At 32.0% G+C, this 18,837-nt stretch overlaps 1 protein-coding gene across 1 annotated transcript; it reads left to right on the forward strand.

Annotated features, from left to right (window-relative positions):
* Window positions 1-1,005: 1,005 nt before the first annotated feature.
* Window positions 1,006-7,809, forward strand: LOC148273741 (uncharacterized). The gene is made up of 7 exons (XM_088238275.1): window positions 1,006-1,446; window positions 1,514-3,129; window positions 3,212-3,495; window positions 4,380-4,595; window positions 4,777-5,787; window positions 5,961-6,222; window positions 7,578-7,809. The coding sequence occupies exons 1-6, from the start codon at window positions 1,209-1,211 to the stop codon at window positions 6,052-6,054; spliced, it is 3,459 nt and encodes a 1,152-aa protein (XP_088094401.1). The 5' UTR covers window positions 1,006-1,208; the 3' UTR covers window positions 6,055-6,222; window positions 7,578-7,809.
* Window positions 7,810-18,837: the final 11,028 nt, after the last annotated feature.

Raw genomic sequence — 18,837 nt, forward strand, 5'->3', positions numbered from 1 at the left:
TTCGCCTCCTAGTGTAGTGGTTGGCGCGTTCACCTACCATACTTGAGGTCCTAGGTTCGATTACTGGCAAGGTGTATGTAAAATCCCTTCATACATATTATAAAATAGTCGCTGATACGTTGCGATTGGCGCACTGGTGCAGTGCCCTATGTACCATGGGTGCGGATTAGAAAATGATAGCGCAAAAGTTAATTAGAGTTTTAAGTTAATATGTGGCAAGTCGGAATAATCGGCGCGCGTACAAATGAAGATGTATGAAATTTGAAGAAGAAAGGTTTTTATGTATCACAGAAGAATTAATTTTGCGTTTTATTTTTGTTATTTTTAAATAAGTTTTTAAAATACAAATATTATTTTAATGGCCATCGATTTGCGAATTATTATTTTAAAAAAGGTTATGTTTTTCCCAGCGGAAAACATGGGTCAATATTTATTGTTAAGTTATTATTTTCAATAGAAAGGATTTTGGAATTCCGGGTAATTTGCCGCTCGGTCATTTGAATTTAACCCGAGGTCGTAATTGACATTAACAATGGACGAAATATTTGTGGATACCTAGTAACGGCTCAGGTAAATAAGAATTTATTTTAATGTATTTATTTGTAAAGGAGGTAATTAAAAATGGGGTTCTTTTTGAACTAATAGGTTATATTGAAATGCATTATTGCTGAGAAACCCCAGATTAGAGAAAACAAAAGATTGTATTGGAAAGTTCTATTTAAATTCGTATTGAAATATTTAGAATATCGCCGCGTTTTTTCCCAATACAAACATGGTTGATTTTATAATCTAAAACGAAAATACTTGCTTATTTTACGGGGACAAAAGATTTTAATTCCGGAATATTTTAAACAGGTATGTTTAGCTCGAATCATTTTTAACATTTCATCAGTATTCATCACTAATCCGGATCTAGTCTGTGGTTTGGTCTATGCCACGTCTATGTGCACGAGTGACAAGTAGTTTTTGGCACTGGGTCAACTATATATCTTTTATCGTGCTTTTGTCTATGGGTTAACTTTTTTGCAAGATGGTAGAATAGGATGTGAAAATTTTGGAAATTTGATCAGATCTGATTATTTTAATTTAATACTGGTGATGTTTCTTAATTCTTTTTCGATTCATGCTTTCGTTGTCTTATTATCTAACCCATTGATTTAGTATTTTACAGAAATTTGAATAGAATCTATCATTTAAATTAATGAACAATGGGCTTGAAAATGGGTTCTTCGGATTTACCTGGTTCTGTTAATTTATCCGAAAAAGAACACGATGTTATTGATATATCCGATCTCGAAGAAGGAGAAATACACGAAGCTAGTGATCTCGATGATATATCGGATGTTTCTACTGAAGAAGAATTGCTATTAAGGGAGCGAATAAAATTTTTGGAGAATTACAATTCTGCCCTCGGTAAAAAAGAAGCCAGACTACGATCTAAAAAGGGTAAGGAATTTGTTCGTATTTTTGTTATTCGAAGCATTATTTTTTGATAATGAATATAAAATTTCAGATGCCAAACTTGATGTTAACAAAATTCGCAAGCCCAAATTGAAACCTCCCGTTCGCGTGTCTTCACCTTTGACTAACCTTGTCGTGATTGACGATGTAGATGACGAGGTTCCATATGCCGTTTTCAAAGGAATCAGAAGTAAAGTCACTCGAAATACGCCGAAGCGGCGTAAGCGAACTCGCTCTCGGAAGAGTCTGTCGCATAAACCTGTTAAAGAAAAATCTAAAATAGCATTGAAAAATGTTCCGTCGTCTTCCAGCGATTCCGATTGCGAAAATACTAAACAGCACAAGCGCATCCTCAGAGAAGCTGTCGGAATACCTAAACTCAAGGTTGATAACTCCACACTAAAATCTAGATTATTTAATTTTATACAAATGCGTAACACTAACAACACCGATACAAAGATCCAAGAAGTAGATAAAATAGAATCTTCCGAAGAAATAAATATCAATATCGGGTTAAATACTTTTCACCATCAAGATCAACATGTTACAAGGATCGTAGAATGTGTTTCAAATAACCTGGTAGTAAATGCTACAAATGATAAACAAAATGTAAAAGTCAAAGGTGATTTAATTGATAAAGAATTAAATGCTGTTTATTTCCATTTACCTGATAAACAAGCAAATGATAAATCTGCTGCCAACGGTTGCACATCGGAAGATGATGCCGAAACTTTACGCCAACTAGCTTTAAATTCTAAATGTTTGCGCAAAATATCAGACCCTCGTCTTTTAGATTGTAAGTCATTAAAATCCCCCGAAACTAAACATGAGAAAGAAATGAAGTCACAAGAAGAAGTAAAGTTAGATGATAGTACCGATAGTGAGACAGCTGAACTTAGGATGATCGCTTTAAAGTCAGCCATTTTAAAGAAAGCGTTAGATAGGAAAAGACTTCTGAAAAATAAAGATAAGAGAAATTTTAAGCGCAAGAAAAAGTCTCTGTCTAGAATTTTTTCAGAAGATGAATTAGAAAATTTGAGTTCAACTCATCTTTCCAATGATAATAATACTGAAGTCGAAATGGTAGACATGGAAATAGAAGTTGAACGTTGTAAAAGTCCATCTACCCAAACTAGTATTTTCGTCCGACCGGAAAATTCTTTGGGACTTCCCGGAGACGTGGGCGAACAAAACTTATTCAATGAGTACCAATATTACGATAGCAACAATTACATTCTCAAACCCATGAAGCACGAACAGTTTCCTTTAGACACGACAAAAAAAATTGAAAGCATAGAAGAAGAAGAAGAAGATGAGGATATTTTAAGGGTACGGTTATTAAATTCTATAAGTAAAAGTATTTCTAAAAATGTCTCCCAAAAATCTTCTAAAACCCCAGTGCCTACCATTCCCGCTATAATGGAACCTGATCAAGTTAAATGTGGAGAACTTTCCGATTCCGGATTAATCATTAAATTAGGAGAATCCGACTCAGGGAGCGACTGCGAAACAACCAAGAACTTAACTAAAATGCACCGGAAATTAATGCAGCAATCCGAGTTCCAAAAAAATCTAGATCTCTATCTGAAGACTGCGCGATCGCAATTCGAAAGTAAATCACCCGTAGTCAAAAAAGATAATGCTGTAGTGAAGAAAGATACTCCACAGGTGTTTATTGTTACTTTTTTTAGAAAAAAAATATGTTTTGAATATTGTAATGGTATTAATTTTTTGCGATTTGTTTCTCTAGGCTGTGAAGCATTTACCGGAAGCCGATCAGCGAGAGTATAGGCAGTTGGTGAAGCGAATGTCTGAACTTAGTGCCAGGAAGCAAGCAATCAAAAATTCACTGGACCTTTCGCAGAATACTCTCAAAGTGGCTATGTCTTCAGCTAACATTCAACTTCCAGTGGTTACCAATATCACAAGAACTGTGCAATCTGCAATCAATAAGAATAACACATCAGCAACTGAGAGAACTCTTGAAAGAGGAAATGGTCCTAGTGTATTAGATATGCAACTGGATTTAACAAAGTAAGTTTTCATTTTGGTTTTCTCCCGAATTTCAGGAGTTTTGTGAAATAATCATACTAATCATTTGTATTATGCAGGATATTTACCCTTTAAACTTAATTTATTTTACGCTAACTGTTGAAAATAGCTCTGAATTAATATCTTGCAAAATGATAGAAAAGAAAATACATTAACAAAGAGAGTGAGAATTTTTCTCTGAATGTAATTTTTTTCAGCGCTCTTGGATGCAGACCACATTTTAGTAAACTTTTTTGCAAAACCACATTGTTTCTTCTTTCCATCAATTATGTAGTTGCAAAATCATTCTTTTACCGCATTTTTTCTGTCTAACTGTAGTCTGGTCTTCCTATTTTTTTCATTTCTATTTCGTTCTAAAGATCAAGTTAGTTTATATAATCTGACAAATACGTTAAAAAATATTCTTAATTTATTATTGTATAATATATATTATATTATTATTATATATTAAGATGTGGTTGCATCGCAGAATGCTTAAGATATCTTGGACAGACCTGATAACAAACTTAGAAGTCTTAAGTCGAGCTAGAACGAACAGAAAACTCTTAACCACCATAAAAGTTCATAAAATTTCGTATCTGGGGCATATAATGCGTGGAGAAAAGTACCACTTGCTTCATTTAATTTTGAAAGGCAAGATTGAGAGTCACCGAGGGGCTGGAAGAAGACAAATGTCCTGGCTGCGAAATATACGAGACTGGACTGGCTTCAGGACTGGAGCAGATTTTCCAGGCAGCACAGGACAGAGAGACTTTTGCCAGTGATTGCCAAGTTGGGGATACCTGACAGGGCACTAAGAGAGAGATAATATATACTAATAGTTTGGCAATAAAATGGTCATTTTTTTATAGTTCTTTGTATTTCAGGAGGAAGATTATAAACCAAGAAAAAGTAGCGAAACAGTTACAAGATGAATCAGTTAGACTTAAGTTGAATAAAGAGGCGCTGTTTATTCAGTTAGAGGCAATTAAAGTTGCTTGGAGGAAGTCATGCACAGCATACAATAATAACCAGAAAATTCTTTCTGCGACACAAGTCAAATTAACATGGCTGAGGAAGAAGCAACAAATTTTGCAAAAAAGGTCAGTGTCATTTTCTTAGCTTATATAATTGGGGCTTAAACTATATTATTGGTCAATATAAGAGTTATATAACCAATAAGTAAAAAGTCCATTTTACTCTAAATTACTTTTATTTTGTACAATTATTAAAACAAAATATATTTTTTTATCAAAACATATTTTAATAAATTACATTTTTTAGGATTAACATTTCTCCACAAACTAAAGTAAACAATAATATTTCGATCACAATTAAACAAAACGTTACTCCACTCGATGTTACACCTTCTAATGATAAACTTTTGGAAAATATAGCAATTAAATCTAATACGGTAAATACTGTATCTAAAAATATGCAAATGGTTAATAAGATAGTAACCAAACCTTCTACGGCCGCTGCTCTTCTTACACTAAAAAAGACTGAATTAGAAAATCCCAGCAAAAGTCAACTAATGAAAAACAAATTTCACGAACTCGGTAAATTAACAGTTAATAAAAATGAAACTCCTGCAATGATGAACAGAAAAACTACTAAACTTTCAAATGATCCATTCTTTTCAAATACCGATCACAGTTTACCTAAAAGAAGTAAAGGTAATAGTGAAAATATTGATATTTCAAATTTAGAGGACAGAACTCCCGATATAATGACTGTCGAAAAAGTGACCTCACCTGAAACAGAATGTGTATCAACACCTTTAGAAAGAAATTTCCAAATAGAAAAAGAATTATGTACTGATGACAACATAAGTAATAAAAAAATCTGTAACAACTATTTGGAAAGAAGTGTAACTCCATATAATTGTACGGAATCTATTCTTATTGTGCAGAATTTAGAAATTCCAGAGAGCAACCGAGGGGCAACTCGTATAGATACAATACCTGATGGAACAAATGTGATTGATATGGTAGAAAATAGTCAAATAAATTCCCCCAGTAACTCTGTTATCGATTTAGAAAGAGTTAAACATAAAGATTCAGTATCTTGCGTAGAAACCAAAGACAATTTAAAAACGGAGTCTATAACATTAGGCAGCTGCGAAATTGTAGTAATTCCATTCACTCCAAGTGTAGTAGATGCTGGTAGTGCAGAAAGTAGTTTATTTAATGCTCAATCAGATTCCGGTGATACTTTACTAGAACATTCCAATAAAGAAAGATGTGCAGAGGCTAATCTGGATTATATATCACCCCTACAAGTGCTAAAGGACAAGTAAGTAAATGTACCTAGTATAGTATACTTGTTGATACATTTGACGATTAATGATGAACCCTTTATTTTATCATTGAATTTCACACTTATGTAACAATAACGGTTTTTCTCATGTTATTATCTCGATTATCTCGCCTTCTCTTTTCTTGTATTTAAAGTTGTATACTTTTTAGCTGGTCTGAAGATGCGCAGGCTATATTTTGCCCGTATGAAGTTGGAGGAAGTTGCAAGGATCCTGAATGCAAATACTTTCACCCGAGGCCTTAGAAACCCAATATCCGTACCCTGATTTTATTTTTAGATGCAGAATAATATCATTCTGTTATCATAGTCCTTACATTCCTTCTTTTCCTTTTATTACACATTTTTTATACACAAACGGTACTAATTTTGGTGAAAGTATTGCATTCATCATTGGAGCGGTTTATATAAAGTGTAATGTATAACATTTTACCTTCTACCCGACTTCCTTGTGCATATGTCATTTTTAAATGTATTTTCAGATTTAAACAAATATTAAAATATAAAGAAAAAGTCGGATAATTTATACAAATTTCTGAACTGTAAACCTAATTTAATTATGATATTAACTTCTATTTAATTATAATATCAATAACATGGTAATTTTATTTATGATAGTATTTCTCAATACGAGAAATCATAACATTACACATTTCCTGTTTACCCTTTTTTTATTTATTGAAAAATATATTAATATTGTTTTTCATTATCTTTATATGCGTGTTATAATCATAAAGATTCACTGTGACCTTTGATAATGTGTACTAATTATACTCCAGTTTTTTAAATATTGCTTATACATTTTATTCATGCATTATATTTTTATAAAAATAATTAACAAGTTATCTCATTAATGGTTGCACACTTTGCTTTAAACTTTCATCTCTAAATGAAATGTTAAGACAATAATAACTCCAAAACTACTTTTAGTAGTTAGCAATAATTGCTTTTATTTTTAGGGTAAGTCATTGGTCTAATGGGGTTTTCAAAATATTTGTTTTATTTGTAGAAACCATTTAAAAAATATTCATCACTTGTTTGAAAGGCCCCATGATAATAGATATACATATTTATAATTATTATGTAGACTTTTGTTCTGTATTTATTAATATCAACCATTTGAAATATTTATTTTAATTTTATTTATTTATACAAATCAATGTAACAGTAGGACATCTTAAAAAACGGAGTTAGAAGAAAATAATGACTGTTTTGTATTTAACGAAATTTTGTTTGAACGAAAATAATATATAAAGTAGTCATTTGCATTATATTACATTATATTGCATTATATACATTTGCATTATACACAAATGTATTAACTTTCAATTTTTTCAAAATGTTTTATTGTTGCACTGATGTAGGTATATATTTTTTTCCTACTTGTTTTTTGCAGTTGCTCTTGTGATTCAATTAAACAACAAAATCTTCAATATATATATAATTTAAATAATACACACTATCTTGTTCATAACATATCACTTCAAGGGTACTTCAATGCTAGCTAATTAAATTTACATATCTTTATTGGTTTTTGTGTGGTTTTATCTTTAAATGTTTTTTTATGATCGATATTGTAGAACAGTATCGATTGATTTAAGTACCCAGTGATATGAAAAATCAGTATTTAAAATAAGTTATCTATAGGTAATGATAATTTAGATTAAAGTTATTAATTATTTATTTGACTAATGTATATCTTCATTAAGTGTTTTAATTTATTGAACTGACAATGAATTAAACGGATGTTTCCTAATATGTGCTTTCAGTTGGCGTTTGCAAACTGTGATGGGTTGGGTTCATGGCTAGCAGCCCCTTGGTAAGTTAAAAGTCATTATTTTAGTGTATTATTACATTGAGTGAGTAATGAGTGCACTTTGAACTGATGATTTCACACCAAGACACTAATGAACATGAAACTACAGGTGTATTTGTAAATTTCTTTAACAATGTTATGTAGCAGTTAACCTTAAATACTTAATAAAATATTATTTAATAAAATATCGTGTTTTCATTTGAATATTTATATTGACTATGCTGGGAATTCTACTTTGACTTATGATGAATGTCTCGAAATCTGTTGATTCATCAACTGAGTAGGCATCAAAGTCTGTTGTTTCCGTGTTGCTATGACATTTTTTTCAATGTTCTCCTCTATAAGGTGTAGGTATCTTTTGATCCTGATGGCAGAGAAAAATCTCATGGATTGTTTACCAATTGCTGTGTGGTATAAAAAGTTTAAATGAACAGAATAACTGGCTTGTCATTTTCAGCGTGTATTTGAGTTGAAACCCCAATCAGATTTTTAAATCTTATTTGTTAAATCTTTGGCAAAAAATCGGATTTATGGGCCAGTTTAAACAAAACATCCCGTTACCTCGTTTAAAATCATGTTTTTGCTGTTTACTTAATTTTCTTTTATATTTTCTACTTTGTTTTTTTCTACTTTCTTGGATAATGTTTTTTCAATGTAGTATGTTTCGACAACCCTAGACGTGGGCGCAATTGTCAAAACACTAGCTAAGAAATCTAAGACAATTTTGCCCACTTAAATATCTATTGTGTTTGTTCAAATAGATATACATAAATACGTTCTATAGCGTCTTTATTATGTATGCAATGAAATATATAAAACTTACTTTCCTCCTTTCAACACAAACTCCGCAACAACAAAAGTTTTGACAATATTTGTAGATATACACAAAAAGACCTTCAAGTTTAACTTCAAATTTCAAGTGATCAACTGAAGCTGGCGGTAAACTAAATATTTAGTTTTGCCATGGAACTATCGAAATATACTTACCAAATGTAATTTTTATGATACCAGTAACTTTTTTTACTTTAAAACTTGATTTTGTTAAGGATTTCGGCAGTGGGCAAAATTGTCATGGCTGGGCAAAATTGTCATGTTTGACGGGAACGTTTTTGTACACAAAATTTGGTACGGTATAATTTGTAATTTTTGTCGATTTTGGAAGTTAGTCATAAGTCATTAGTCATAATATGGTCATATTAATTATTACAGGATAACGATACCAAAAAACCATAGAAAGAAAACCAGAAAATACAAAAAACATACATTTGTCTTTAATACCAAAAGTGCCAACATTACTAGCTGAAAATTACGATTTTGGTGGGAATCCTTGGACTTAGCCAAGACCCAAACCATAGTATAGAGATAAGGTAAAAGTTACGAGCGTGACAAGATAATATCGAGCCATAATCGGCAGAACAATGTAAGCGGCAAATAGTGAATTGTGTAGAAGGTTTTTACAATTTTTGTTCCATAAACATGTATGTACATATTTTGTAACAATCCGGTAAATGGCATTTTTATGGTTGGTTACTGCCAATACTGAAATAACAGCAAAATTGTTTAAATACCTTCCGCTTTTAAGATAGTGGCGGTAACGCTGTTTTCCCTAGAACTCTGACAGTGGTGCGAGCTAGCTTTTAAGTGTTTTTTACAAATATGCTTTTTGCTAGCTAATTCTTATTTATTTTTATCAAAAGTATTAAAAATCTTTTTTTTTTCAACGTTATCACTTACGATCATTATTTCCTAAATCCGCACCTGGAAAATGGTCATTGGAACGTTAATCTTAGTGTAGGCATCTCGTTCAATATTTTCATAAGGAGAAAAAATGTCCAGAGATATAGATATAAATATTACAGAGCAAAATATTTTTTTAAAATATTTACCTTTTCGGAAATTGAACTCGAGATGCACGGCAATTGTACGGTCATCGAATTTGACCACAATTGAAAAAATGGACGTACGGCCTTACGTACACTACTTCTGATTTATTTCGTACAAAAATCATAACATACATATATAACGTTCCAAAGAGGCTTTTAGCAAAAAACTTTATTAGAGACAGGCATAATAAAATATTTCGGTAGATGTAAGCATTTAAGTATATGACTTTAACACAGTAGAAATATGGGATTTCCTGTTGTTTTATTTAATTCTAAAGTTTATCTTAATTATTAAAAGAATTTAGTTAAAATTAATGAGACTGTCTTGTAATATTATGTTGAGAGGAAGGGGTATATAATATTGAAAGAGTGCTTGATTAAAATTTCCATGTAGTTTTATAGTTTTTAACAAATAAAGGATAACAATCCTTATAATTAAACAAATATTAAACCTATCTCTTAAATTAATTCTTAATATTACGGACTTATAACTAAACTTAATACTACCCAAAAACGATCTGGAGGCAGTAGCTTTCAGCTGCGAGGTGTAGCGTGGGTAGCTAAGGCGGCAGCATCTAGCTGCGGCGAGGACGCGCGGTTAGCGCGTAGTTAGGGTCGTGTCTGTGGACGACGCGTGGAGCTGCGTGTTGCAGGCGGAGTTGTTTGCGGCGGCAGCGTCCAGCTGCGGCGAGGGCGCACGGTTAGCGCGTAGGCGGACGTCTTGTCGACGACGCGTGAGGCTGCGTGTTGCAGGCGGAGTTGTTGTTTGCGGTGGCAGCGTCCATCTACGTCTTTGACATGGCTACAGGCGGCCACGTGGTGAATGCTGGCAAACTGGGCCAGGGAACTTCGAGTTGAGCTGCAGATCAAATCGACGTACTGGGACAAGTCTGACCTGTCCCGCGACGAGCTTCGTACTCACGTCGTCCTACTAACTAACTGACCAACTGGCGGTTACCGACTGATCTACAATAATGAATCGTATGAAAATAATGAAAATAAATCGACAACGTTCATGAAACACGTGTTTTTCAACATCTTGCAATGTATGTTTATTAAATCAAATTAATTTAATTTTAGTAAAATATATTTAAAACTTGGCAATAAGGACGAAAGGAATTAGCTTCAAAGTAAAAACCAATATTTTTTGTGAAATGCTGACTCCCAACATAAGCAGTATCAGAAAAAAAAAAGACGTACTTACGGATGCCGGTAATTTAAAAACAATCACGCCGCTTTTAAATTTTGGCAGATACGGGAGTAAATCAACCTTAAATTGAGTCTATGTTTGAATGAAATCCAGGCTGAAAGGGTTTAACAAAGTTGATGCAGAAACATCTTAGATAGTGGATGATAGATGATTCCAGTGTCGAACTGAATGGATTTATTATATTTCACGTTATTTAGAGTAATTAAAAATAGTAATGTTTTTTTTTATACTATAAATTTGTTGAAACAGAGAAAATCTTATTGAGAGGGGAATATGGAAGTATGACCCGTCATTGGCTGGTTCAAGTGGCCACTTTGCACACTGTGTAACATTCACCATTCTGTCAATGTTTAAACATCAACATTTCTACAATTCTTCCATCTGTTGACTTTTGTCAAGTAAAAGAGCTGAAACCTTAATCATGTGGGTGAGATTCATTCTGCTGAAACATTACAAATACTAGGCAACGCAACGCCTGAAAACATTTTTTCAATTTTTATACTTCTTATATCAACTAGTTTAAAATCTACCATGCTTCAAGTGTGTCAAAATGTTTGTAGGTAGGCTGGATTTCTTTCCTAAATTTGTTGCAACAGAGAGGGAGAACATTTTTAATAATAAGCCCTGTAAATTGGTTTTATTTTATAATATGTTATTTTGCAATTTGGTTTTATGGAAAACAGAAGCACTCAGGATGCTATTGCAAAATTATCCACATATATTCATAATTCACTGGACAAATCATTAAAATGTATTGGTATATTTATTGACTTAAAAAAGCATTTGATAGTGTATCACACAATAAACTTATATCAAAATGAAAAGATGTGGGAATGGGTTGCAAAACCATTGAATGGCCAACAAGTTATCTATTCCAACGACCACAAATGGTAAAAATAAAATATGCACATAGTCAAATGGAGACTTGCGATTTTGGGATACCTCAGGGTATGGTGATAGGTCCGCTTTTATTTATTCTCTATGTCAATGACATATTTTGTCAAAATTTAAATTAAAAAATAATGTCATATGCCGATGATACGGTTGTTTTAGTTGAGTTAACTGGAACTCAGTAAATTTAGTAGCTAATGACGTTATAAATAAATTGTAATTATGGTTTGACAAAAATATATTATCTTTAAATACGGAAAAGACAAAAATCATCCCACTTTTTACTAACAAAACAAATTTAGATTCAATAGTAAAATTAATTATTCACCAAAGCAATTGCAACAAAACTAACTGCGATCTTGATACAACAGATACAATTAAACATCTCGGTGTATACATAGACCAAAACTTAAAATGGAAATACCATATTAGTGAACTAGTTAAACGAATTATAAAATGTATATACATATTTATTAGATTGAGGAATATTTTAAAAATCAATAATTTATAAATAGCTTATTGCTCAATTGTACAATCTTTTAACAATATGGTATTGTAGGGTGGGGTGGTTCATACGCCAATATATTAAACCCTCTAAAAATAGTACAAAGATTAATTATAAAAGTAATTCTAAAGAAACCCTCAACATTCGATACGGAAAGTCTATTTAAAATATTTAAGGTTCATACAGTAGACACTTTTTATAAAATAAATTCTATTATACAAAAAAAAAGAATTTGAGATGAATAAGTCACTCAGATACCAACATAATATTAAAATTCCTAAATTCCACACAAGTCATGGTCAAAATAGCTTTGTCTTCAAAAGTGTAAAAAATTATAATAATTTTCCCAATGAACAAAAAACTATTAAAACTAATATATCAATAAATAAATTTAAAGTAAATCTAATGAAATTTTTTGAACACGTGTACAAACTACATTAAATTTTAATTAGTATGAATGTGTTATTGTTTTATGTTTTTTCTTTATATATCCTATGTTTTTATTTTTTTCTCATGTACTCTTATTTAAAATTACATAAACTCTTATAATAAACAACGACAACAGTGTAAGTCACTCTTCAAGCACAAGGGTTAGTCTCTTTTTTGGAGAGTTACAGTGATAACATTTACTAGACGTGTAAAAGTAGATATGTATAGAATTTTAAAAAAACATGTACGTTTTCTAAAATTTATTTATAAAAACATAAATAAAAAATAAAAAATGCCTAAACTTCCATATTCCTTCTCAAAACTGTTTTCCCTTTCTGTTGCAACAAATTTAGATCTAAATAACTTCATAGGGAGGTAATCCAGCCTGTCTACAAACATTTGGATATACTCACAACATTGTTGATTTTTATAACCATTACACTTTCAATTTTTGATTAAGTCGGTAAAAGGTAGGACCGGATAAGAAAGGTTGCGAGGAGGCGGTGATATCAGATAGGAGTAGTTTTTGTGCAGTTCTTAAAGTTACCGGGAGAAGTAAAATACTTCACAGAATCGGAGGAGTGTGATGCATACTGATGCACTGAATATACGGACTTTACATGGAGATAATATGAACCGTACTAAAGCTTCATGTTAAAACTTTTTAAGAATCAAGTTTAAGTTAAAATGAACTTTAGCTTGTACCTACAACCAGCTATTTGATTAGGGAACAATGGATTTAAGAGCACTGGATTCAATTGAATTAAAAGTTTTTGTAGGACTTTTTTAAAACCGAGCAAACTAATCGGTAACTCACAGATATTTCATATGAGCTGTTTAAAGAGCTATTAAAAAATACTCTATTCCAGTTTTGCAAGTCCTTAAAATTGAAATTGGACGTAAGGAATCTGTTATAAATGTCACGAAAACCTTGGGTAGCAAATATTCAGTTTTTATCCAAGAATAAAGCGAGCTCGGTACTCACACTGTGGTGAAAAGTAATAAGAATGTACCACCTTACCTTGTTTCTCAGTTTTCAAATGTTCAGAGCTTCTTTGTTTCAGGTCCCGACTAGCTAGGAAATTCCTGTGTTTAGAAAGGACCTTCTTTCAAACATGTGTTTTTTTTTCATTGCGTTCAATGATGCTAAAAAAAAATCAAATAATAATATCAAAAAATTCAAAATACATTTAAATTAGAAAACATGCAGGTAATAATAAAAATTGAAGCACAAATATAAATTAGAAAATTAACCAAAAACAGTTAAGAAATGAGACAAAATTATTATATTTTATTTATTTAACGGATTTATGCAGTCCATTTAAACGATGGTAAATACAATTTGTTCTAATAAATACTGGCACTAATAAAATAAAATAAAAAGAAAATTGAATAAGATTAGAAAACATACCTAGAAATTATAAAATATACCGTTAGTAGTTAAGAAATGAGACCTAAATGTAAATTAGAAAACATACCGATAATAACAAAAATTAAAGCACAAATATAAATTAGAGAATATACCATTTATAATAAAAAAATGAAAAATAAGTGTAAAAACTAATAATAATAATAAAATCAAAACAAATGTAAATGACTAAACATGAAAAGTAAAAATACCATATAAATAAAAACAGTAAGGAGATATTTGGCAATTAAAAGTAACATAATTTTTAGTCATAAAATACTTTACATGATATAAAAAGGTCTACCCCTTATCCACTTGCTCACCTCTTATAAAAATTTTAACTGACAGACGTCTTTATGTCAGGGTCCAACATGATAAAAACCCTGGGGCCCAATACTGCAAAATGCCTCTGAAAAAGGTAGTTCTACTTTGAGGTACCCCAAAGTTTATGCTCGTTGCATATCTTGTTTTAATATTGTGTTGTGTTCTATTTTTTATTAAAGACCAGAAATTTGTTAGAAATTCAATAACATAAAATTGTCTGACAGTTAGTAAATTTGTTGTTTCAAATAGAGTATAAGAGGGGTAGGTGGATGACAGTTTAAGCATTATCTTCAATATTGTTTTTTGGAGAATGGCTAATGGATTTCATATTGCCTACAAACAATACAATAGATATGACAATATGACAGTTCACACTTGAGGGCTGTGAAAATGTATACACGACGGCGTTGGTTATAAGAAAATTCACGAAGAATATTATTCATTTTATACCAAGATGTATAAAAATTGTTAAAGAACGAACTAAATAACAAAATCGTATTTTTTTCTGCCGCCATTTTCTGAAGATTTTTTTTTATGGAGCGTTTTTATGGTTATTGTCACAAGATCCTGTCCCTACGTGTTTACACAAGGACAATGTGGCCGCTGGCGACCGCACGTGGTGGTGGGGATAATCATTGTTCAGCGGTGATAGCCTGCCCGTCTTCTTGTTGGCGATGTTTCTGGACAATTTTTTGTCCTACAAATTGCTTATTACAACAGAGATGAAGAACATTTTAAAGAAGGCAATATAGAAGTCTAGGCATCTACAGGGCTTATGACCTGTCATTGGCTGTTTTAAGTGGCCACTTTACACACTGTGTAGCATTCACCATTCTGCCCATATTTGAAAGTCTATATTCCTTCAATCCTATTATCTGTTGATGTTTGTAAAGTTAAAGAGCTGAAACCGTTATTTATGCGAGTGAGATTCATCTTATTGAATTATTTCACCTACATACTAGGCAACGCCTGAAATTTTTATTTTTTCAATTTCTATACTTCTTCATGGACCAGGTGGATTTATCAACAATATTTTGAGTTTGTCCAAATTTTTGTAGACAAGGACTGGATTCAACTCCCTGGGGAGCTGTTAACATTAACATATTACAAAAGAGATGAAGAACATTTTAATGAAGGCAATATAGAAGTCTAGGCATCTACAGGGCTTATGACCTGTCAGAATCCAGTCCTTGTCTACAAAAATTTTGCTAAACTCAAAATATTGCTGTAAATTGATGTTCACGTGTGGACAGTGATCGAGTCCTGGGACAAACAATATAGTATTGTCCACGTGTAAACGGCTTATAGAGATGATTTGCATTTCAGCGGAAATATGAAAAGTCACTTTTAATAAGTTTTGAAGGAGAGCAATTTTAAAGTTTGATGGCTCTGAAAAATAAGAATTTAAGTTTACAAGCCTAACTCTACTGTTAGTAGATGCACTGCACATTTTCTTCAGATTTTTTTAGCATAGCTTGTTTACACAAAATACTGAAAAATGAAAAAAAATTCAAGACTTGACATATCATATTTATTTTATTTTATTTGGGAATTTCACAGCTATAACATATAATAAAAAAAAAATACTTGTTTATTTTTATTACCTTATACTTGTTTTTTATTTTTTACTATTATATCAAATTGCATTGTAGTATTGGCAAATACGCATTTCATAGATACATATTTTTATTTCTTATTTTTTCGTGATAATATATGCTTGCTTGTTTATTAATTTAACTCAAAAATGTCTTTCTTGCTTACCGTAACACTTTATTTATTGTTTGCTTTACAAAATTTATTTCATAAGCTTATATCTTTGCATTTTTTGTCTATATGCTTACTGTTTTTTCTTGCATACCTTTGTTATTATTGTTTTTTTTTTTACATTGTAAAACTTTTTATCATATCCTTTTTAACTAATTTCACAATTTTTTTCTGTATATTCTGTTTATTATTTAGTATGTTAGCATGTATTTCATTTTAATTTTTTGTAAATGCCTTTTGGGCGTTAATGAACAAAATAAATAAATAAATAACGTAAAAAGTAAGAAAAAACATATTTACAATACTAGATCCAATTAAAAAAAATCCACTGTAAATCTAATAATACATAATATTTAAGAAAAGAGTTAACAGGATTGTATGTGTGCGATGTTTGTATTCATGTGTGTTTATGTGAATGCATGTAGTATATGTGAATGTTTGGATGTGTGTGTGTGTGTATTGGGTATGAGTGAATAGATAATAAATCATAATGTAAAAACAAAAACATAGTAAAATAGAATTTTTTTAAAATTGAGAACTCTATTTTTAAACGGGGAATTATTAACCGAGCGAATAAATAATATATGGATGACTGTTTATGAGATACTAAACTGAACGGCGATAAATTATGTTGGCGAAAAATTAACTTCACTAGCGATAATTATGAATGACTAAAAATTCGTAAAATGAGCTACTTAGGATACGATAATAATCTCCTAAAGACAAGACAGATGCAAGACCTCGAACTGATAGATGACTTTGTGTACCTCGACTCGCTTATCTTCAACAACGGCAGTTGCAGACCTGAGATTGGTCGCAGGATTCAAATGGCCAAATAAACAATGAACCGTTTGGAGAAGATTTGGCGAGATCGAGGTATATCAATAAACACAAAAAAGCGGTTGATGGAAGCCCTGGTATTCTCCGTTTTCCTTTATGGGGCTGAAACGTGGACAATGCGTGCCTACAAGAGGAAGAGGATCGATGCATTCGAGATGTGGTGTTGGGGAAGGCTGATGCGAGTGCCTTGGACAGCCAGAAGGACGAATGCATCGATACTGGAAGAGCTCCATATTACAACTCGTCTATCAGTGGTGTGTTTGAGAAGGATACTGTCTTTCTTTGGACATATTGCTAGACGTGAGCCAGACAATCTAGAAAAGGCAATAATGTCTGGCTGAGTTGAAGGTAGGAGAAGCCGGGGTAGAATCCCATATATATGGACTGACCAAATAAAGGTGGCTACGGGGCTAAAATTTGATGAGTCAGTTCGTCGGACTGAGGACAGACTGGAGTGGAACAGACTAATTAGAAGGGTTCATGGTGATCACGATCCTCAGCATTGAGGGACCGACTTGGAAGAAAAGCTACTAATAGTGGGAAACAGTAAATCTAAGTTAGCAACTAAAATTCCACGTGTCCAAATTAAATAATAAATTGGGTGAAAAAAAGTTAGTTTAGGATAGGTTAGGTAAGGTTAGGCGTTCGCTCGAGAATTATTATACTGATCACCTTGAATAACTCGTAAATCAAATTCGTATTTTCAAGTCACCGTTTTCAATATTTTTTTCGTCCTCAGTCTTTTACCCACTTAGTATTTCAGTACGCCATAATCAGTATTTTTGACACCCTTAGTTTGAATTTATGTTCGATCACTTAAATACTACCCATTTTAAACATAGATGTACAAGAATTAAATAGATCTATTGTGTAAAAATGGAGAGGATTCGGCGCATGGTTATTTAATTTGAAACAATTATAAAAACAATCTTAATAAGACACTACTATCACATTGTAGCTATTGTAGTTTCAAATACAATTATAAAATCTATGCATAGACATATATGTACATTTTAAGCTAAAAGGAAGAAACTATACAAACCTAAGGGAAATGCAAAGTTTACCTAAGCTATGAGCCTCTTAAGACTGCTCCTTTCTTGTAAAATACAATACCTAGGAGTCTAGAATCTACAATCTACACAGGAACCATAATACCTATAGGTTGAAACTTATCTGGTATAAAGGTAAAAACTAGAATAGGGTTGCCTCGCCATAATGGTTTTTTGGAATACATTTTTTTTAAATCAAGCATTTTCTGTGTCTGGGAGGACAAAATAATGCAATTATATGAGTGAAATGGAACCTGATCCCAGTGATTCAAACACAGATATTGTAGAAACACTTTTCATAGAGGATGGAAGGTGATTTCTCATTTGAACCGCATGAGTTAGAGCAGAAAGAGAAATTTTGGATGGGAATTAAGACGGTGCTTTGAGAATAAGAATGATGAGGTAATAGACATGGACTGATAGGCGTTGGAATTTTTTACGGAGGTATATAGGAGCGTTAGGACGATGAGTACAGTGAACAGAAGTGAGATGGTGCAATAGACTCTCCGTTGTATAATTTTGAGCCATTTCAGTTGCCTGCGATAATCAGAGATGTGGTCATATTCCGTAAGACTAAATATTATACACCTAGTGCCTATTATATGCCTGGTGGTGTAGTGGTCAGCGCATTTGCCTACCACGCAAGAGGTCTCGGGTTCGATTGCCGACATGGTTGACATGATATATTTATTTAAAAAGCTGAATTTACACTAGAATATTTCATAGTCCCAGGACTGGCACCTGAAACGTAAGACTGGTCATCTTACCTTCATGTAACAAAAATGATCAAGATACGCCGCGATTTGTATACCAATCCAGTGTCCTAAGCATCATTAAATGCAAAAAGGGAATGATGATGACATTTAGTAGAATACGTTGAGATTAAAAAAAGAAAAAAAAATGAGAACCA

This window comes from Micrasema longulum, unplaced genomic scaffold, assembly GCF_059751315.1.
Source record: "Micrasema longulum isolate JH-2025_06_02 unplaced genomic scaffold, ASM5975131v1 h1tg001853l, whole genome shotgun sequence".
Classification (NCBI taxonomy): domain Eukaryota; kingdom Metazoa; phylum Arthropoda; class Insecta; order Trichoptera; family Brachycentridae; genus Micrasema; species Micrasema longulum.